Here is a 22807-nt window from a genome sequence, read left to right on the forward strand (position 1 = left end):
CGTGAGCGACGGGAATCAATACGCCTCCCGCGTTTATAAGACTAAAAACCCTCTTAGCATCTCTTTTATGTAGTTTCTGAAGCTCGTTCTGATTTTCAAGGGATTTAGAGGTGCTTTTTAACAGGCGGCCTGAGTCTTGTCAAATTAAAACCTCTCTCCGAGAAGAATTCTCAGCCTTTTTATCTATCAAATACAAACATTTACGAAATGCAAGGCAAATGGTACAAAATAAAACTCAACCCCTTAGTGGTTTATTTTTTTTTTATTTTTTTATTTTTTTTCACCCAACAGTCTATAAGACAAATCAATAAGTCCTGAATAAAGGATTATATTTGTGCAAATCTTCAGAGATTGATGTCCCTCCCAGCACAAACATGCACAATAAGAAACATGCAATGGCTTGTAATGGCGTTAATGGATGTGTGTGTGATCCAGTCATTGTTTCTTGCCATCCAGTGACACTAAATATATAATACTCGGCCCAGCCCGACAAGGTCTTTTCTTAAAATTTAAAATAATTTGAAGGTCAAGATAGATAGATAGATAGATACATAAATTTGTATAACTATGGTGTACTGACAATACAGTTTTATATAATTATTATACATAGAAATCTGCGAAATGCGTATAGATCATTAAATGTTTATTTAACTTTAATATACCAAAAAAAAAGAATTTTCCAAGTTGCCAGACATAAAATAAATCGCTGTCCATTTAAATGAAGAGACCATTTTATTTGTCTTTTTCAAGATATTATATTATATTATACATTAGACACTGTTTTACTGCTGTGGCATGTATAATAATAATAATAAACTACTAAAAGGCTACACTTATTATAGAAATGTATGATAAAAAATGAAAAGGGCTTTAAAATAAATGCTTCAGATAAATAAGGTTTTGAGCTGAAATAATATCTTCACATTCATTTGAAATTTTCGCTTTCCTATGACATGATATTCCTCTCAATTGAAATGTTGAATATGCGTCCACATATAGGCCTACACCATAAAAATTATGATCACATTTTCTATGAAAGTAAACATTTTTGTACAGTTTTTTTTTTTGCTTCTCTTTTAATCTAACAGTGAGAGTGATTTCTTTAGATTCCACTTTTGACACCTGTGTGTTACTGTTGCCTGTTTCATCAAACTTTAACTTTAAGTCAAGATTCAAAATGGACTTTTTTAACTTGAATCAAACCAAATCATAAGATACATTTCAATTGGATCGCTAGTTATTCACATGGGCCATTGGTGCTTGGACTCTGACGGCTGCTGCTAGCAGCTGTATTTTGGTTTTAATTATAGTATAGATGTAGTATAGATGATATAGAATAGATTAAGTATTGAATGCTTGCTTGCTTTGGCGTTGCCACCCCTCACAGCCCTCATGCCACCCCCTTGCCACCCTATAAATTATTTTCTAGATCCACCCCTATTGGAAGACTCTTTATCCAAAGTGACTTACATTGCATTCAGTTCATCAGAGAATCAGACCCATGACCTTGGCATACCGCCATACTCTATTGTTGCTGTACAGGAATGATTTTGTGGGGGTCACGACAAAGTATAAACCTCATGTTTTGGTGGAATGATTGATTGACAGTACCTGGTCGTTCACAGTTGTCAAAAAAGCATCCGAATCATGTGTGATGTGAGAAGACAATCTCCTGAACTCCAAACTGAATGTCAGAATGGGAAAGAAAGGTGATTTAAGCAATTTTGAGCGTGGCATGGTTGTTGGTGCCAGACGGGCCGGTCTGAGTATTTCACAATCTGCTCAGTTACTGGGATTTTCACGCACAACCATTTCTAGGGTTTACAAAGAATGGTGTGAAAAGGGAAAAACATCCAGTATGCGGCAGTCCTGTGGGTGAAAATGCCTTGTTGATGCTAGAGGTCAGAGGAGAATGGGCCGACTGATTCAAGCTTATAGAAGAGCAGCTTTGACTGAAATAACTACTCGTTACAACCGAGGTATGCAGCAAAGCATTTGTGAAGCCACAACACGCACAACCTTGAGGCGGATGGGCTACAACAGCAGAAGACCCCACCGGGTACCACTCATCTCCACTACAAATAGGAAAAAGAGGCTACAATTTGCAAGAGCTCACCAAAATTGGACAGTTGAAGACTGGAAAAATGTTCCCTGGTCTGATGAGTCTCGATTTCTGTTGAGACATTCAGATGGTAGAGTCAGAATTTGGCGTAAACAGAATGAGAACATGGATCCATCATGCCTTGTTACCACTGTGCAGGCTGGTGGTGGTGGTGTAATGGTGTGGGGGATGTTTTCTTGGCACACTTTAGGCCCCTTAGTGCCAATTGGGCATCGTTTAAATCCCACGGCCTACCTGAGCATTGTTTCTGACCATGTCCATCCCTTTATGGCCACCATGTACCCATCCTCTGATGGCTACTTCCAGCAGGATAATGCACCATGTCACAAAGCTCGAATCATTTCAAATTGGTTTCTTGAACATGACAATGAGTTCACTGTACTAAAATGGCCCCCACAGTCACCAGATCTCAACCCAATAGAGCATCTTTGGGATGTGGTGGAACGGGAGCTTCGTGCCCTGGATGTGCATCCCACAAATCTCCATCAACTGCAAGATGCTATCCTATTAATATGGGGCAACATTTCTAAAGAATGCTTTCAGCACCTTCTTGAATCAATGCCACGTAAAATTAAGGCAGTTCTGAAGGCGAAAGGGGGTCAATCACAGTATTAGTATGGTGTTCCTAATAATCCTTTAGGTGAGTGTATATCAAATCACTATTATCTGTCTCCCGGTATTGCATGGATAGCCTGAAACTGGCCTTTCTCATTGCAGTTAGAACCACTTCTAGATGCAAACTGTGCAAGAAATGGTCTCTTCCTTACATGCTGAGTCTCTCTCAAAATGAGCTAAATGTTTTCCATATATTTACGTTAGCACGGACATCTGTTTCTATGCTTGAATAAAGTGACTGCCTGATTATTAGCAGGTTCAGATAAATCCCATGCTTCATATCATACTTCATTTTTTTATATAAGATCTGGCCAGTTCAATAAACATTTCTGTGTAACGTTTTTTTCTGAGAGAAAAGGTTACATTTTATCCTGATTTTATGGAGTGTTGTCCCGTCTTTGTCTGGGGTGTGATTCTGTGCTCCAGAAGTGTGGTACACAGGCCCTAGGCGGGATGAGGAGCGTTTAGATGGCTTTTGACTGCTTGTGTGATGCTGGCCTATCAGAGGAAGAGCAGCAGCCCTGAGGGAGAGCTCTGGATCAAATGGTGCTGATTTCCCAGACAAAGGGGGAGGATCAGGCACTAACCCACATGTGTGTGGTAGTGGGACTTACATAGCACTAATAGCTCAAGGTCAAACTACTTAAAGGCTGTGTTAGGAGAGTATCCAACTGAAAGGCATTGCTCTCTCTCTCTCTCTCTCTCTCTCTCTCTCTCTCTGTATGTCTGTCTCTCTTAGTGGTTTAACTGCATTCACTTGACTTGCAAGTTCAATTGCACGTTATCACATTTCAGCTTTTTACATGAAACTTCATTCGAAACCCTTTTTGCTTCCGTAGCACAACTTATTAAAAGGTTAGTTCAACCAGAAATGTTTATTCTGTCATGATTTACTCACCCTCATCTCGTTCCAAACCTGTAAGACTTTCGTTCATCTTCGGAACACCAATGAAGATCTTTTTAATGAAATCTGAGCGATTTCTGTCCCTCCATTGACAGCTACGCAACTACCACTTTGAATAATCAAAAAGTTCATAAAGAGATCGTAAAAATAAATCCATATGAATTGAGCGGTTTGAGTGGTCTGAAACACTTGATCGATTTATACGCTGAACAAATTTAATTTAGTTCAAGCATGTTCAGCTGCCGTGCAAGAACCAATGAGGTTCATTCTCGGGTTACGCAGCTCGTTTGAGCTTCAGCAAGAACCAATGAGGTTCATTCTCGTGTTACGCAGCACGTTTGAGCTTCAGCAAGAGCCAATGAGGTTCATTCTCGTGTTACGCAGCACGTTTGAGCTTCAGCAAGAACCAATGAGGTTCATTCTCGTGTAACGCAGCACGTTTGAGTTTCAGCAAGAACCAATGAGGTTCATTCTAGTGTTACGCAGCACGTTTGAGCTTCAGCAAGAACCAATGAGATTCATTCTCGTGTAACGCAGCACGTTTGAGTTTCAGCAAGAACCAATGAGGTTCATTCTCATGTTACGCAGCACGTTTGAGCTTCAGCAAGAACCAATGAGGTTCATTCTCATGTTACGCAGCACGTTTGAGCTTCAGCAAGAACCAATGAGGTTCATTCTCATGTTACGCAGCACGTTTGAGTTTCAGCAAGAACCAATGAGGTTCATTCTTGTGTTACGCAGCACGTTTGAGCTTCTGCAAGAACCAATGAGGTTCATTCTCATGTTACGCAGCACATTTGAGCTTCAGCAAGAACCAATGAGGTTCATTCTCATGTTACGCAGCACGTTTGAGTTTCAGCAAGAACCAATGAGGTTCATTCTCGTGTAACGCAGCACGTTTGAGTTTCAGCAAGAACCAATGAGGTTCATTCTCATGTTACGCAGCACGTTTGAGCTTCTGCAAGAACCAATGAGGTTCATTCTCATGTTACGCAGCACGTTTGAGCTTCAGCAAGAACCAATGAGGTTCATTCTCGTGTTACGCAGCACGTTTGAGTTTCAGCAAGAACCAATGAGGTTCATTCTCGTGTTACGCAGCACGTTTGAGTTTCAGCAAGAACCAATGAGGTTCATTCTCGTGTTACGCAGCACGTTTGAGCTTCTGTGAGAACCAATGAGGTTCTTTCTCGTGTTACGCAGCACGTTTACGATCTCTTTATGAGCTTTTTGATTATTCAAAGTGGTAGTTGCGTAGCTGTCAATGTAGGGACAGAAATCGCTCAGATTTCATTCAAAAGATTTGTGTTTCGAAGATGAACGAAAGTCTTGCAGGTTTGGAACGATATGTAGGTGAGTAAATGATGACAGAATTTGTGGGTGAACTATCCCTTTAAGGATGATAGAGGATATTCAACAATAAAAAGTGTGAACGACTTTATGAAGGATTTTATTCATTATGAATTGATTGGATTGTGAAAAGTGGACAGCTTGATAACAAAAATCATTTTTATGATTACAAATTTTTTGCCTTTGAAATAGCTTTTACTTATCTTACTTTTATGCATTTAGCGGTTTTATCCAAAGCAACTTACATTAGTTTAAAAAAAGTATGCACTTTGATCAGTTCATGCATTCCCTGGGAATCAAACCATAACCGTTCCATTGCTAGTGCCATTCCTTTACTGTTTGAGCTACAGTTCTGTGTGCGCAAATGTGAACCGATGCGTTGTTCACAGTAAGACCTGGCACATGTTAATAAAGTAAACAGGGTCAATTTTGATTTCATTTAAATTTCTGATTTAGCTTACCTGTAATTATAGCTTATATTTCAATTATTAATTAATTATTTCAATATTAATATATATTTGTAAAAAAAAAAGTCCAATATTTTATTCCATATGATTTTTGGGTGTGAATGTTCTTCTTTGTGTTTAGCATATGGATGAAATTACTGAATTGCTGTCAGAACAAATTTGTTCATAAATATGTTTTGTTTTTTAATTCTAAACAGTTATGCTCTCTCTGTTTGATCTCCACTTATTGGGCAAAAATAGAGTTTCTGTCCAAACTGAATTTTGATTTACAATCATGAAATGACTTGCAGAGCAGTTCTGTTATATGGGAAGGTTGCAGGTCCTTGATGGGAAAAGTCAACTTTTGCAGAAAGAAAAATTGAATTTAAAGTTTAAAGCAGTAGCTTCATGTGACACTGAGTGCTCTTGACCCATTTGGAGAACTTGTGGACCAGAACTGTGCAGTCATTAGAAGTGCATCAATGTACAGCAGTAGAGCACATCACCCGCTCTTTAAACATTTCTGAAGCGGCAGAAAGTCAAATCTATGCAAAGCTGAATTACACCCAGCGAGAGAAAGACTGAACTTCAGTGCTTTGAAGTGTTAGAAGGATAGAGATGTTCTTCGGTCTGTTCAAAGCCATCACGCCAGTCTGTTCCGGAGCGTTCTGCAGAACGAGTACATCACTGAACTCTGTTTTAGAGACGATTTACAGTGGATCTGGAAAGATGATGAGTAGAGAAGCTCTGCGTCGTCGAGATGAAACAGGCCCTGATATTAAATATACATGCTGGCGTAGAAAGGTGTCCTGGATTTCTGCTCATTTTGTCATGTTTGTAGATCTGAAAGGTTACGAGTGAACATGAGGAAGCAAGACGCTTTCTCGTTCTCCTCTTCCTGACATGCTGTTTGATCTACGATAATTGTAATCCGATAGAATTTTGGTGGATCAGATGGTTGGATCTCATGTTTGATTGTGAAAAGTACACACTGCATATTTAAAACTACTTGAACTTTTATGTGATCACAGGAATTATTAGGAAAGCGGTTTACAAGTTTATACAAAATTGGTAATAATAATAAATGTTTCTTGAGCAGCAAGTCAGGATAGTAGAATGTGTCTGAAGAATCATGTGACACTGAAGACTGGAGTAATGATTTTTAAAATATATTCAAAATTGGAATAAAACTGGTGTTTTGAATTGTAATAATATTTCACAACATTACTGTTTTTACTGTATTTGATCAAATAAATGCAGTAGTACACATGTAGTACACTTAAGTACAATCGTGATACACTTTATTTTACGTAGCTTATCCCTGTGTAATATTATGTGAATACAATGTAATTAGGAAGCTACCGCATGTATTTAAGCTGTGAACTAGTGAGTTATTTCAAACTAAAGTACATATGGATAAGGTTTGTAGATACACATGTAGTACACTTAAGTACAATCTTGATACACTTTATTTTACGTAGCTTATACCTGTGTAATATTCTGTAAATTTAATGTAATTAAGAAGCTACCGCATGTATTTACGCTGTGGATTAATTCAGATGGATAAGATTTGTAGATACACATGAAGTGTGCACTTAAGTACAACCTTGATACACTTTATTTTATGTTACATACGTGTAACAGCCTACAGAAGGTACAAAATGACCATGTGTAACTGCAGGCTTTTTTCCACACCTTAGTAACATATTTAAGGACTTGTTACATTGAGTAGTACAAAGTACTTTCTTATATAATTACATTGTACCAAGTCGGTAACACATATGTAACCGACTCGGCCTGTTACATGTGTAACAGTAGCTGCCTATTATTACATGTGTGTAATTACAATCTGTAAGTACAGGCTGTTCCATAACTTAGTTACATGTTAATTACATTTTGTTACATGTTATTACAACGTCTACTACTAAGTAATTAATTAAGTAATTACTCTGTATCACGGACACCGGTTACGTAGTTACATTGTACTTACTTAAGTACTGAGTCATTTTAATTGACTACATGTGCTTATTAGAGTTACGGGGTAACGCTTCCTTTTACAGTACAGTACTTACGTGTACTTAGTGTACTTACCTAGAAAGTACTGGCTAATATAAGGTAAGTACATGGGTTAGGGGTAGGTTTAGGGGTAGGTTCAGGGTTAGTACCTAGTTATTACCCAGTAATTATAGTTACTATAATAAGTACAAGTACATGGGTAACAGGACTGTAAAAGGAAGCGTTACCAGTTACGGTTAGGGTTAGTTACTTGTAATTATGCATAATTTACTGTTATTACGAAGTACATGTAGTAATGTGTAACTACGTCACCTTAAAATAAAGTGTTACCAAAAAATCATATAGACTTATATTTGAGAAGCCTATTGACTTGGACTAAAGGCCCCGATATACTAACGGCAAAGTTCTTTTTCGTTCTTCATTTAGGGGTAAAACGAAGTTCGAAATACGTGAGCAGCGATATACTTTTATCGAACATCAGTTCGTTTTCCGATTTCGTTTGAAGTATATTGGGACCTTAAGGCCCTGATATTAAGATGCGTTGTGGTCGATTGGATGGACAAGGCTAAAAACAGGAGTAAACAGAGACTAAAACATTTTGAGCTCGTCCACTTTAGACCACTTCCAGAGGTAGTCGAAAACACCGGATTGCTTTCGTAGTGTAAACACTCATGAGGTCGAATGTGTTCAAACAGCCACAAAACACTGTCTTCTCTCCTGATCTAATGTGTGAACATTATGGGAAGAGCTCTAGTCAGGCGGGGTTTAAACTGTTGGAGACACAAGTTTGGTTTGAAGATGAAAAATGTACCAAGCACAATGTTCTCTCACCATTCATGATTTCTAACACACACTCACAGCGTTCGGCTGGTCTTGAGCAGAAACGAAAGCTGATGCTCGCCGTATGTTTTTCCGTCGTCTCCGGTTGTGTTCATATGTAAATTACACGAGCTTATTTCGTCCATTAGATCGAAAGATCTAAAAAAAGCCCATATATTTATTGAAAACACCCTTGAAGAAATCAGGACCACTGGTTGAAAGTGGACAAAAGAGACAGATTACAACACCGTGTGTGAACGGGAATGTCTCCCTCGTCCACTTGTGATCCGAACGACCGAAACGCATTAGGTGTAAACAAGGCCTAAGAAACCACCTAATTATCAGTCAGATCGTTTTTGCAACCACGTGGCAACAGCCTCAGTATTGCAATGCCAACTTTAGCATGGACACCACTCACATTTTCTTCCAAAGTGTAAAAATCTCTAGTACTGTTGTAAGCGTGTGCATGTGATGTATTTTTGTTGCAGCTGTCAGCTTTATTTGTGCTGCTCTGCTTATACAATTCCTTCAGGGCGACACAATGGGAGACGTGTCACTGATCCGTCCCGTGTCTGTGTGTGTGTGTCCCGCAGGTCCGACGGTGAAGCTGCATCACCGATCCCCTCGGCGTAGAGGACAGCAGCCCAAGCTCCTGAACAGCCCGGAAGACAGTCTTTATTACAACCATCTCAACGTGAGTTCAAAGCCTTTCATGGAAGCCTTTGTCTAACTTTGTTTCCAGATGATAATACAATTAAAGCTACCTGTGCCAGACCCCCGAGCCCCCACCCCCACGCCGCTCTGCCGTTCTGTTGTCTCCACCATGTGCTTTGGCGCTTTATCTGTTGCTTTCATGTGAGGATGTCTCCCTTCACGGTGAATAATTGATGTGGTTTATCAAAGCCGAGCAAGATGCCTGCCTCATCAGCCTCAGCCCCACGCGCTTTGATCAAGAAAAATTATGCTGTGACTTCTGATATTATCAGCATCTGCACACATTCAACACAAAATCACTTTGAATTAAAAATTAATGATTCTCTCGCGCATGTTCCTTGCTTTCGCGCTTGTCTTTTCTGAAGCTTTTCTAACTCGGAGCGCGTGTGTGTGTGTGTTTGTCTGCGTGTGTTTGCGTGCGCTGGTTCTGTGTCCTCTCTGCAGAGAAGTCTGGATTATCAGGGGAGCAAGAGGAAACCCAGAAAACTGGGGTAAATAACAGCTTTCCTTCTTCGTATCTAAACACCCCACCAGCTCAGGAGGGGAGCCGAGAAGACCACAGCTCTGTTTGCTTCTCATGCAAATTTGCAGCTGAAAATACGAGCTATTTAAGAAGCCTTTTTATGTGTATTATTTTTGGGAGGAGAGAAGACGTGGTATAAGAATGCATGTATTAATTGTGAGATATGTGACCGCACAGTCTGTGAAGTTAAGCCTGGTTCCTCTAATACCTCGAGCAGGCTGTATATCAGCGCTCTTTATTAAAGGATTAACCGTTTCTCGCGTTTTTCTTTTATTTATTTCATATTTTTAACCCCTGCGAAAAACCTTTCTTGTTCTTAGTTTGTTACTTGAGGTTTTTTTTACAGTTCAAGAGTAGCTAATGGAATAATAAATAGCAATATGTTTTATTAATTTTAGCGCCTGTCATTTTTAGGTGTTTCAGAAACAAATGCAACTGACTGACATGAGAAAGAGAGAGAGAGAGTAACAGTTGAAAGGTCATTAAAGTATCTTGTAATGGAAACGAGAAATGCAACTAATTTAGTTTAGAATGTAATTAGGGAATTTGACATGTCTTGCTATTTTTAGAACTAATTTTAACAGTAATTTGCGAATTCTTCTATAATTATTATTATGCATGCAGTTTTTCTGATCTCATATTGGTTGTGAGATTATGCTCAAGTGTTGCACTTAATTTAATTATTTAATTTACCTCACCATAGAATTATTTTATTTAACTACTGAGGACACAATAAATAAAAAAACCTGAAAAAATACATTCAAGTTGAATTACTATTCAAATATGTACTGATACAGCCAGAAATGAATTCTTGAACTCCCAGACCATTCAGTTATACCACGCCTAACAATATATTCTAAAACAGCTTCATAAAACAAAAACTCAATTTTCTTATCAACCCCATAAAAGCACAGCCTACGTAAAAAGTGCAATCTCGGATGTGTTTTTAAAGGAAATAATTACCAGTACAGTATAGCACCTAAAATATACCCTCTTTCTTATTATGTGATACAAGGCAGGGCTGAAAATTGTCCCGAACTAGACTAGATTTCCCTCAGTGAATCTCTGCCATTTCCACCAGTATATAATTAATACATTTTACTGTAAAAACTTGAAAATGATTTAAAAAATGGCCATGTTGGAGCCATAACTTAGCTCCAGAAACGACCTTATCTCACTCTTAAAAATGACTTGTAACCTTACAGTTAAGTTAATTCAGTTATATTAATTAATAATTTTGACTTGATTGATCCAGTTAATTTAGATATTACATAAAGTCACTCTGTTTGACTTCATGTGTCTGCGACTCTTCTCATATTTCTCTCTCATTTCTCAGGCAAATCAAGCTCCTGGATGGAGAGGATGAATATTATCAACTACTGTCCACAATAGAGTCGGTTCCTGAGGAGGAAGCTTTATCTGGCCCCTCCCCAAACTCGACTGCCCCTCCCACTATCTCATCCAGATGAGCTGTGCTCCGCCCACCCCTTAGACTCGCGCTGACAGCTGGTAAGAGCTCCACAGACACCCGACCACTGCGTCTGTACACCATTAAACACACACTACCCACTTATTGGCTTAGATACTTGTTACATCATGATTCTAAGTATTTAAAGGGATAGTTCACCAAAAAATGATTCTTTTTATTTGTCTATACAATGGAAGTCAATGGTCACCTGTTTGGTTGCATTACTCAAAATATAGAATACATCATACAGGTTTTGGAATGACATGAGTAAATCATGACAGCATTTTCATGTCTGAATGAACTATTCCTTTAAAAGCAATGACAATAAGCCATTGCAGGTTGTTCTTTACAATGATTTTACCATGATTAAATATGACATGAAAGCAGCGCTTTTAGTTAATATCTGTTAGCTTTGAGGCCATTTACACCCTTGTGAAAAAAGTACACATTCTGTACACTGTAACACTTTGTACTCTCTTTAAGTGCACTTAAGTGGCATTTTATTTATTTAATATTATCTGCAAGTACAGTTTTTTTTTTGTGATACTTTTAAGATTTTGAAGTACATTCATTACAATTATGCACACTTCTTTTCCACTTCTTTTCTACTTCTTCTACCCATATTGGTGTCCCAACCCAATTAAATTAATAATAATATCCTTATTTTAGGACAAGACCTTTGATTTATCCAGCCCAAACATCCTGTTCAGTAGAAAAGCGTGAAGCGTGGTTCAATCATCCTCGGCATCAATTCGTTTATTGCTTTTTTTTAAAAGAGCAACAGAAATAGGATAACAGCCACCAGTGTTTATTAAAACTAGTCATATTTATTTATTTAATAATATTCTTGTACCAGTATTTGGTTAGTGTACTGTGTATTGTAGATATAGTTTATGTGGTCAGCTCTTGTTAAAATGGACACTTCCTTTCCGGGATGCTGATTGGTCAATCCAGCATTCCAGTCTTGCTAAACTGTATAACAACGCGCATCACCCACAGACACCAACTAACCTTCGTTTACACGTCAGGAACTATATCTTCTAGCGGAAAAAGAATCATCATGAATGTCTGAAACATCATACATTTGCTAGGTACAACAATGTTTAAGTAAAATATAAATGTTTTATATTGTGAAAATAGTTAGTTGATACTACAATTGCTTTCAGACCCTTTTAGCCTTGAATATGATCACAATATAGCACAACTTCACATATTTTATTGCGTAATTAATTTGGCTTCAGACATGGCTCATCCAGTCAGACTTTAGACCTTAACCATCTGTTTTATAAAGATGAATTATACAGGACACTTACCTGGCCATAGAAGAAAGGTGGTACTTTTTGACAATGGTAACAGACCTTGGCACAAGACTAGTGTCAGTGTCTCTCTCTCTGTACTCAAACACAGATAAATGAGTACTACTAAAAAAATATAGCAAAACTGCTCTTCAGAGAAACAACAAATCCCTCACAGACTGCTTTGTCTCTTTATTTCTGTGCTCTTTTTTCCACCTCTTTTTGTGATTGTAGTCTTGTTTGCTGTGGCAGACTGTCAGATCAGACACGTTTTGCCCTAATACACATGACAGACAGTGCAGATGTCACATGGCATGAATGAATGAAGAATTTAATGACATAGCTCACTGATTTTGGAGGCTTTGGCATCCTGTGGTGTCATAATAGTCACTCAGGACACAACAGCAGTTATTTTCAGAAACCCTGACTTTCTATTGACTTTCTACCATATACATAAAGTGGCCCCCAAAAATACCTGGACACTAAAGAAGACACACTTAAAAAAATAGATGAATTTCATTAATTTATCAAAGCAAGTGACATTTTAAGTCAAGTCAAGTCACCTTCATTTAAATAGCTCTTTTTGCAATACAGTTTCAAAGCAGCTTAACAGTGATAATAGGAAATAATGCAACAAAGATTGTTTTGGCTGTACATCAGTTCTAGAAAAAAGTCATTGTCCACCTTAAGTAAGTTTTTGGATTGATTCATTTCGGTTGTAAAAATCATTAGTTATTGACTTATGGGCCGCTTAAATGACACCGTTTTCAACTGAAAACAGAAACTTTTAATACGTTCTGGCCGTTCATTTACACGACAACAGCGTTTTGGTAGCTAGAGAACAAAAACTTTGAAGTAGGTTTCGAGTTTTTGAAAATAAGGTTTGAAAAAGATACCGTTATCTCCATATCTCCATGTTCTCTTCAAAAACGTGAATCTGTGAAAATGGTGATGGTGAACGGTAATCATTTTGATAACATTTTGATACGGAGGAGAAAACGTTTTGTCGTGAAAAAACAACAGCTTTTGTCTAGTTGATCTATTGTACTATTGCTGCTGCTGACACTACAGGGCTACGTTGTGAGCGTGTCTAGGCGCAGGTATTTGGTATATCTGATCTGGATATGGCCCGGGTCCGGCTGCGGTAAACCTCTGGATAAATGGAGAGACTAATATTAGCATAGATGCCATTCTTCTTATGATGTAACGAGTACATCAGGTGTTATGGGCCAGCTGGAGTTTGTTTATTAAGCATGCAGGGCAACCACCCAGTAGAGCATTACAATAATCTAGCTAAATCTAGTTAAGGTCATGAACACATGAACTAACTGTTCTGCATTTGTCATTGAGAGCATATGATGTAATTTAGATATATTTTTAAGATGGAAGAATGTAGTTTTACAGATGCTAGAAATGTGGCTTTTAAATGAAAGATTGGTATCAAAGAGCACACCCAGGTTCCTAACCGACGACGAAGACTTCAGAAAGAGCAGCCATCAAGTGTTAGACGGTATTCTAGGTTACTACTAATCAGAATCTCTATTTTTTCAGAATTGAGAATTTCAGAAATTCTGTTAATTTTGTCAATTTTGAGAATTGGTAAGGTAGAGCCGAGTATCATCAGCGTAACAGTGAAAGCTAACGCCATGCTTCCTAATGATATCTCTCAAGGGTACCATTTACAGGTTGAAAAGCAACGATCCTAGTACTGAGCCTTGAGGTACTCCTTATTGAACTTGTGATTGATATGGCACCCTTTCGTTAACTGCTACAAACTGATAATGAGTCATCATTTGTTCATCTATATTATATCTGTTTTTTAACTTGTTTGAAATCAATAAAATTTTCACCTTTAAATGGGTTTGAGAGTTTTTTGTATTTACTAATTCGGGAAACAGACACAGTCTCTATATGATGATATCTAGGTAAAAGAGTCTCTGTGTTTGGATTTAACTGATTTCTGTGACGTGAGACCCACAGACGTGCTGTTAGCAGACGTGCTGTTTAGCCAGTCTGTCTGCTTCCTGACTTGGGCCCCAGTTAGTAAAGGTTCAACTCTAAGACCCCAGGAGGGATGAATACCATTTCTTTTTAACAGGTCAGGTCTGGCCCAAAAACTTTTCCAATTGTCCATGAACCCTATATTATTCTGCGGACACCACTTTGACAGCCAGCCATTAACTGAGAACAGTCTGCTAAGTATCTCATCACTCTGGTGAACAGGGAGGGGGCCTATTACAGTATATTACAGTGTCTGACATCGTACTTGCGAGTTCACACACCTTTTTAATGTTAATTTTGGTGATCTCCGACTGGCGAAGTCGAACATCATTAGTGCTGATGTGAATAATAATCTTTGAGAATTTACGATTAGCATTAGCTAGCACTTTTATTTTTGTGACTATGATGGCTGGTGTCTCTATTTTCACGTTCTGTGTAATAGAATCGCCAATAACTAGGACATTATTCGGGATTCTCAGTGGGTGTGTCACTGAGTAGGGAGAACCGGTTTGATGTTCAGTTGCCCTGCTCTACAGCCAGAACCGAACAATGTACAGTACAGGGTTCGCTAAGCTAGTCGCATCCAAAACAGTATCTAAAGCCCTTGCATTCTTACTGTCCTCGATTCAAGTTTGGATGAGTTTCTAATTCTGATATCTTTTCCGTCAGCCTGACTATCTCCCTGCATTTATCACAAGTGAAACCCCCGCCGTTGGCAGAGAAGGCTATGCTATACATGAGGCAGGCAGTGCACGTGACAATAACAAGAGAAGATGACATGACTCACCGTGTTTGTTGACTGATCCAACTCACCACAGTTGTTTGATGGATTTGTAAAAGATGAGAGCGATCAAGATAAAAAAAGACGGCAAGTACGGATGGCAGGTTAACAGGCTAGCGAAATGCTAGCGCATTGTTGAGCAATATAATATTATTGTACTACATTGCTCTTTATGTGCACACTAGAGAGACCCAGCTTGACAGAGAGCGAGTGAATAAATGAGTTCTGTTTTAATTTATATCCGAAAAGGACAGATGAGAGTATCGGCAGTTTATGCAAGCTGCTGGTTCGCTAGAATCATTCCCGGTACTGTGAACAGCAAAGCAGAAAGAGGACTCTGGAGGAAGACGCAGAGCAGGCAGAGGACAGAAAACCTGGGGAGATGACAGAGGGAGAGACCAGGGTGGCAATGACTAGGAGGAGCCAGGAGCAAAGTGGGGACCCAGACCATAGCCAGAACGATGGCTCACGGCAGAGTCGAGGGAGGAAGGAGCCATGGTGGGACCTTGCTGACGACTGCAGGGGGACGACTGACAGAGACGAGGCCGATGGATGTGGAGCCCAGGGCGCAGATGAAGAGCCAGCAAGACCGGGTGAAACCGATGGTCCTAGAGACTGAAGAGGAGCCGCAGTGATGAGCATCTGAGGTGAAGCCAAGGTGCCAGAGGACTAAGGACGATGGTCCCAGGTGGAGCCGAGAGAGGGGGAGCCAAGGCAGAGCTGACAGGTTGACGGGCCGAGGTGGAGTGAATGGATCGACGGCTGGAGACGAAGACAGGGAATGCTCTTGACTTGGCGGAGCTGGAGACCGGAAGACCCGAGGCAAATCCACACAATAGAGTGGTGTCAGATGAGGAGCCGAGGGGCTGAAAGGAACTAGCGAAAGCAGGGCCGAGGAGAAAACATTTATGAACAAACAAAAACTTTGAGCTGGGCTGGAAGAATCAGGGAAATAACGAAAACGAAACCAATACAGACTATACATGTAACAAAAGCCAGGTAAACAACACAGAACAGCATTATGTCAGCGTTCGTTCCTCAAGTCTGTGGATAAACGAAACCAGTTCGCAACAGACTCCAGCCTGGCCGAGAACAGGCACTGGCTCCAGAACGTGAACCCTTCTGGTGGAAAAGGGGTATGAATTCATCCATCCACTAATATAAATCAACAAAACCACAGTTGATTAAAATGCATTGAGCAAAAATTATGAGAGTTAGTGAAGAGAAAAGCTGTTGTTGACACTTTCTTTGTTATTTTATATTGCAAAGTCATTCAGACATTTTTAAGTGTGATTTCAATTCGGTGTCGAAATTATTTGTGAGGCCACTGTATCTGTCAGGGTTCTGTCACTTTTGTCTAGTTTATTTCTTGGTTTGGGACACTCCTGTTTTGTCATGTCTTTGTGTGGGCGTGCGGCTTCAAGCATTCTCGAGTCGTGCGCTCTCTTGTCTGTATGCCTTGTTACATGTGCGGGGCGAGGTGTTTGGATCCCGGCACGTCAGTCTAGTTTGTTTTCGGTTCTGTGTCGGGATTCGGACATTCATGCTCCGCGTGTTTGTATTCTGTCGTGAGGGCACAGGATGAGCTTTTTTGCTCATTCTCGTGCGCTCTTGTCTTGTCGTGTGAGCGCGCAGTTTTTCGAGTTCGCTCGGACCGTACGCGGTTCGTGTTTACATCGGCCGCGTGCGTTCATGTCATGTTTTGTCTCGTACTGTGTAGCACATAGCTTGTGTTTTACACTAGCTGTGTGCTTTCATGTTGTCATTTTTGTGTGAACACGTGGCTTGTGATTTGTCTCGTTACCTGCTTTGTTTGCTCTCCCTATTTATTCTCCTTGTGTCTTCAGTCCTTTGCTGGTTTGTCGTCGTATGTACAACTGTGTGTTTCCCTGCTGTGTGGTTCTGTTAAGCCAAGTCTAGTTGTTCAAGTCAAGTCTGTCTTGCACCCTCGGAGTAGTTTTTGTTGTCTGTTTTGTTTTATTTTATTATCTTTAAAAGCCCATCAACTCTGCACCTGAGTCCTCGCTACTTTCATCACACCCTGACAGTATTATTAAATAATACATGAAGATTATTATTATAATACATGAGTATTATATATAAAGATTAATTATATGTAAAGTTATCAAAATAATTCACCAAAAAAAAAAATCTTTTGAATTATAAACAATGGAAGATCAGAGAATATATTTATTAAGCGTGTTTTTTTAATGGCCCTTATTGTCTAAACTTACTTTTTTAAGGCCATATATGAACCAAATATTGAACTACTATTGAAATATTGTGTGATGTTTAGGGCAGCCCTGCACACTCAGAGATAGATTTGACCTTATCTCATGGCGTCAGGCAATATCTGCATTTCAAAGCCTCTCATGGTTATGGAAAGTTTGAGGAATACTCTACAATGTCTTTCTTATTTTTGATTCACATCCTTGATATAGTTCTTTCATTAAACACAGTTTATCAAACCAATAATGATACAATCATTAATTTGAATTCTCCTCAAGGAGGCAGATAACATTAGCACATGAAAAGTGATTCTTTGCTTTTGATCCCCCCTCTCACAGAAACAGAGACAGAAAGACATGAAGAGAGCAAGATAAGACTGTTATGAATGCCTTGCATTTCAAATTGTTTTCCACTTTGTTCTTTAAACATGTTTTTTTTTTTTTTTTTTACTTTTTCTCTAAATCTTTTTTTTTTTTCAACACAACATTCACGGACCTGCCGTGATGTTGGTGTAGACGAGATTCTAGATGAGAAATTCTGGACAAATCTCTCTCTCAGATGAGAAGGGCGGCACGGCGCACACAAGCCAATTTGTGGCGCTGTTTAATGAAATTTGCATATCATTTGGTTCATCTGAAGTTGTTGACCCCTCAGGGCCCAGAAGAAAATCTGATCTTTAGTGAAGATGTAGACAGATCTTATTCTCTCAAACTCTCTCTATATCTTTCTGTCTCTCTCTTTCAACTGCTTTCAGGTCAAAAACAGCCTTATTAGCATGCTTGCCTTATTGGAATTGGCAAGGTTACATTTCCAATATTTTCAAAGAATGAAATTGAATTGATAAATATTGCACACATATTCAAACAGCAAGAATTCACATATCTAATAGCCACACTTGCATGTCCCAGGTAGATTTCATTCTGGTGGTTTGATATTTCAGTTCAGTAATGGCACAATCTTTTTTGTCCGTTTATGGCCCGTTATGTTTGTTGAGTCTGTTCTGGATCGGGTTCTCATCCTTGTAACAGTAGTTTATATTGATTTGATAAGGTTTTTCCTTCAGAACTGCTATCAGTCATTTTGATTTGGAGACTCTCATGCCAAACACTATATGAAGGTTTTTTTTTTTCTTTGAAATCGATGAAGCAGAGGAAAACTCGCCTATATTTCGGTTGATTTGTTAATCAATTACAATCCACTGAGTGGATGCATCATCTCATGTGTGACCATTTGGTAAGAAGCCAATTTGGCATTTGTTCAGTAAATTTCTGTCACTATTAAAAAATGGATGAATTTGTTCTTGTATTTTACGCAGGTTATTTTGTCAAATAATGGTAATGAAACATTGCTCTCATATGATGGCAAATGTGCTTGTCCTGAAGAGATGAATTTGAGAACAGCTGATCTAAATTTGCAATTTATTTCCTGGTCCGTGCATATTCAAAGTGGTGCATACTTTGTTGTTTTCGTTATAGAAGTGTAGAGATTGATTTTCCAGTTATCTAAATTTTCATGATCTTTGTTTAGTGTTGTCCAGTTTCCTCTGTTCATTTTTACAATTAGTGTCCTCATTTGTATCTAGCTGATATCCGTTTTCCTTCCTTATTTTACAGTACGTGCACTTTCAATGTAATTACAGTGTACTTACCAAGAAACTACTGAGTAATACATGGGTTAAGGTTAGGTTTAGGAGTAGGTTCAGGACTAGTACCTAGTTATGACCCAGTTATTGTAATTGCAACAATAAGTATATAGTATGTCCATACGTAAATAAAGTGTTACCTCTTATTAGGTTCTCATCTCTTTCCTTGTACATGCATCATAAAGCAGTTTCCCACTGAACTAGTAAGTCTTTACTTAAAAGGTCACTCTTTAGCTTTTGGGTACCGTCCCAGTGAGAGCTTTTGTACTTTTTTTCTGACAGTGTACATATAGGCTCAAGAGGCTTTCAGAAATTTTGATCTTTAAATGTATGCCAAGTTTGTGACATATTTGGAAAACATTTTAAAGACAAATATTACTGTGAGTGATTTTCACGCACATTATGCACACTTTCTGTGAAGGCGTTGTGGACACGAGTGCTTTCCCATGTTAATACAGTGAATAAAGAACCTCCTTGTTCATAAACGGCCTCGCCGATTCCATGTCTCATAACAAAGTATAGTCCGATTTTGGTTTTAGAATTCATTTTTATGTTTAACCGAAAGTGTCGACTTCCTTCTACAACACTGAATCAAAATGACTCGATTACCAAAATGACTCGAAGCCTATTTCCGAATGACAGTAATGCTTAAGCCAGCAGACAGAGACAACATGCAAACATGATCACCACAAAGTTCTGTGAATGTGTGTTTGTCAGTGTTTGTGTGTCAGTGTGTGCATATAGCTCCAGTTCTAATCATAGCTGGCCGTGTCCAGTTTTCTTGCGCTCGGGTGAGGCGGTAATGAGAATATTCTGCGAGCATTATTCCCCGTCTGAGAATATTTAGTTCCTCTGAAAAGCGCCGGCTGAAATAGGTCACTCTAACACCCGCGAGTGCCTCTTTAAAGAACATCGAATCCATTAAGAGAGATCTTGTTCCCTAGATTATGTTGGCCCTGTTTTGCCATGGAAATCAATTTTGAACAAGCTCTCTAGTTTCTGTGCTTGCGAGAACCCTCTGAAGTTTGCCTTCACGGCGGGGACTGTTCTTCGGGGGACATTCTTTAACCGTCCGAGACTGTATATGGAGGCTGTATATGGAGGGAACTCTGACTGTCCAGCACAATTCTTTTATTGACAAGCAAAGCTGATCTTGTGTCAGAAGCCCAATGTTGGCCCTGCACCTGTGCTCTTTAATATCTCAATAACTCTCCATAAAACCAGGACTGCCTATTCTTTGCGCTCATTAAAGCGCCCTCCGCATCTGGAGCGCCCGACGATTTCTTTTAATGTGGTCCGCTCTCCGCCGAAGAGTTTCCCCCCTCGGTTTTAACTGTTTGTTCTAGACCGAGTGTTTTCTTTCCCAAGTATGCAGAGCAATGTGCCACCTTTCAGATATTCTGCAGCCGTAATCTTTAGATAGAGGAGTATTTATTGTCAGACAGCACACTCTCTCATACTAATAGACAGGGTGGACTTCAAAGGGGGAGCACAAATAGACTAGCATTGTCCTGTCTCTATATCCTCTAGAGTTCAAAGGAAGAGTTTTGAATAGCAGTGTTTCCAAAGCCTCTCTTTCAAACCTGCTGGGATGTAAAGCAGGTAACCTGCTATTGATACACAAGAACACACACTCCCGCACTCCCATATATGTTCATTTGCTAGTAAACGCTTCCCGCGAGCTGCGCATCTCGCGGGCCGGGATAATAAAGCTGGGAATGAAAGTAAACACTTTATTTTGCCGTCTTTGCTTGCCGCCTCTCCGAATAAACAGGTACTTTAGGATATTTTCAGATTAGCAGCGCTGACTGATGTGTGACAGACAGACAGACAGGCACAAGAGCCAAACAGATGTCGGGTACAGGGGTGGGCGCCCTCCCTAAAGACTGATTTAATGAAGAACCGCGGAAAGAGAGCGGGTTACGAGGAGAAAGACAGAAGGAGAGAGCGAGCTGTAGCGTAAGATGTAGAAAGAGAAGGGCTGAGAGGGGGAGAAGGAGATAAAAGAGGGAGTGGAGTACGCACATCAAAGACTTGCTAATGATGGTGGATGCCATTAGGGCTTGTAGTGGCCTTTGTTTCGGCTTCCTAACACCTGCAATTTGTTGAGGGCTTTCTATGCCCCGCTGAATTACCCACATTTGCATGAGCACTGAGTGAATACCGAAGGGATAAAAGTGGGAGATTTTACCCCGCTGCATTTGGACTTGAATGTGCCCAAATCTTGCCAATGTTCGTCATCTGTCTCTCAGTAGTAACTGAGCTATTAGCTCAACTGTGTCTGAAAGATTTAAGGTTTACCAAACCATGTCTATACTTTGACAATCGATTTCCGGTTCCTCAACTACAGGCTCTTTTATGTCCCGGGACGAGTTGATTTTTTTAAATCAGATTTTTCCAACTTTTTTCTAAAACTGCATTAAAAAATGTTCTAATTCTTATTACTGTACCCTGATTTTTGCTCCTAAAATATGAAAATCCTAAAAAAAAATGTTTTAAAACTATGATAATCTAAACAGGCAAACAATAAAGATAAACCATTTAAATATTTCTTACGCTACTGTTTAAAAGTTTGTGGTCAGTAAAAGTTTAGAAAAAGTTTAACTTAACAGTAATAACTTTTATGCTTTCCAAGGCTGCATTTATTTGATCACAAATACAGTAATATTGTAAAATATCATTACAATATAATAGAACTGTTTTCTATTTGAATATATTTTAAAATGTAATTTATTCCTGTGTTCAAAGCTGAATTTGCAGCATCATTACTTCAGTCTTCAGTGTCACATGATCCTTCCGAAATCATTCTGATATGATGATTTGATGATCAAGAAACATTTCTGATTATTATAAAGGTTGAAAAGGTGTTCTGCTTTATATTTTTGTGAAAACAGTGGTACATTTTGTAATGAATATTTATTTGAAATAAAAATTTTGTAACATTATAAATGTCTTTACTGTCACATTTGATCAATTAAAGGTGTAGTGTATGTGAAAGTGACTTATATCAGATTTTACACTAATTGGCAGTCAGACCAAAAAAACTTACTTGTTTAACAAGGAGACTCAATATTTTAAAAAAAACTATGAAAATATATGTTTTATTCTTAAATAAACAAGCTGTAGTTTTGTGCAATTATGTAGAAATGGTTAAAATATAATTTATTTGTATGTAGGATACATAAAATGTTTTCTACCAGTTTTCTACCAGAGAATTCTATAAAACGCAATATGTAATTTGACATGAGACAGATTTCTCCTGTGATATGCAAATCTACTTTGAGACACTTAAAAATGAAGTATAGAGACAAGTGTTGGAGAAACGTGAAAATGCTGAATTCTGTAATCATGGGGTACGAGCTGAACGCTGTCCCGCGCACGGCCATATGGAAGCGCGTGCAGCCCATATCTCCTGAAAATGAGCTAAAGTTTCTTTTCCTGCGGGGCTTGGATTGAGGTCTGGGGAAAATCAGAGCATGAAATTGCGATTAGCCCCTGTTGTTTCTGCAGACCAGGAATAGGCTACAGCACTTGGCATGGCCGAAGGTGTAACCTGTTTTGTTTGGCCTTGCTGAAGCCCTCCCAGATGGTGCTCGCAGCTGCCACTGAGCAAACGCAAGCAGGGCGAGCGCTGGGAGAGGTGGCCAGGACCTGTGTACATTCAGCAGGAAAAACAACAAATCAACCATGGAAAGAGACTCGTGTAGACTGATTCTTGTAGCTACCCGTGTACCTGTGGAAAGTGATTGACCTATTTCAGCTTGAATCCTTAGATTCTCTATATGCTAAGCTTTTCCTGTTCATCAGAATCTAAATTCTGGCATCATATAAATAAATAAAAAGATCCGAGAGTACCGTTCAAAAGTTTGATCTCTGAAGGATCAT

The 22807-nt window shown here is 39.0% G+C and overlaps 1 protein-coding gene across 1 annotated transcript in view; it reads left to right on the top strand.

Moving 5' to 3' along the window:
• Window positions 1-22807, top strand: part of LOC130102865 (myosin-IIIb-like) — a 135428-nt gene that overhangs the window by 108031 nt on the left and 4590 nt on the right. Inside the window, exons 26-28 of the mRNA XM_056268965.1 lie at window positions 8863-8963; window positions 9428-9474; window positions 10843-11015. Coding sequence (XP_056124940.1) covers window positions 8863-8963; window positions 9428-9474; window positions 10843-10975 — 281 coding nt within the window. The 3' untranslated portion in view covers window positions 10976-11015. The remainder of the gene's footprint in view (window positions 1-8862; window positions 8964-9427; window positions 9475-10842; window positions 11016-22807) is intronic.

The sequence above is a fragment of the Rhinichthys klamathensis genome, unplaced genomic scaffold (genome assembly GCF_029890125.1).
Source record: "Rhinichthys klamathensis goyatoka isolate OS25496 unplaced genomic scaffold, OSU_Roscu_1.1 h1tg000279l_1, whole genome shotgun sequence".
NCBI classification, from domain to species: domain Eukaryota; kingdom Metazoa; phylum Chordata; class Actinopteri; order Cypriniformes; family Leuciscidae; genus Rhinichthys; species Rhinichthys klamathensis.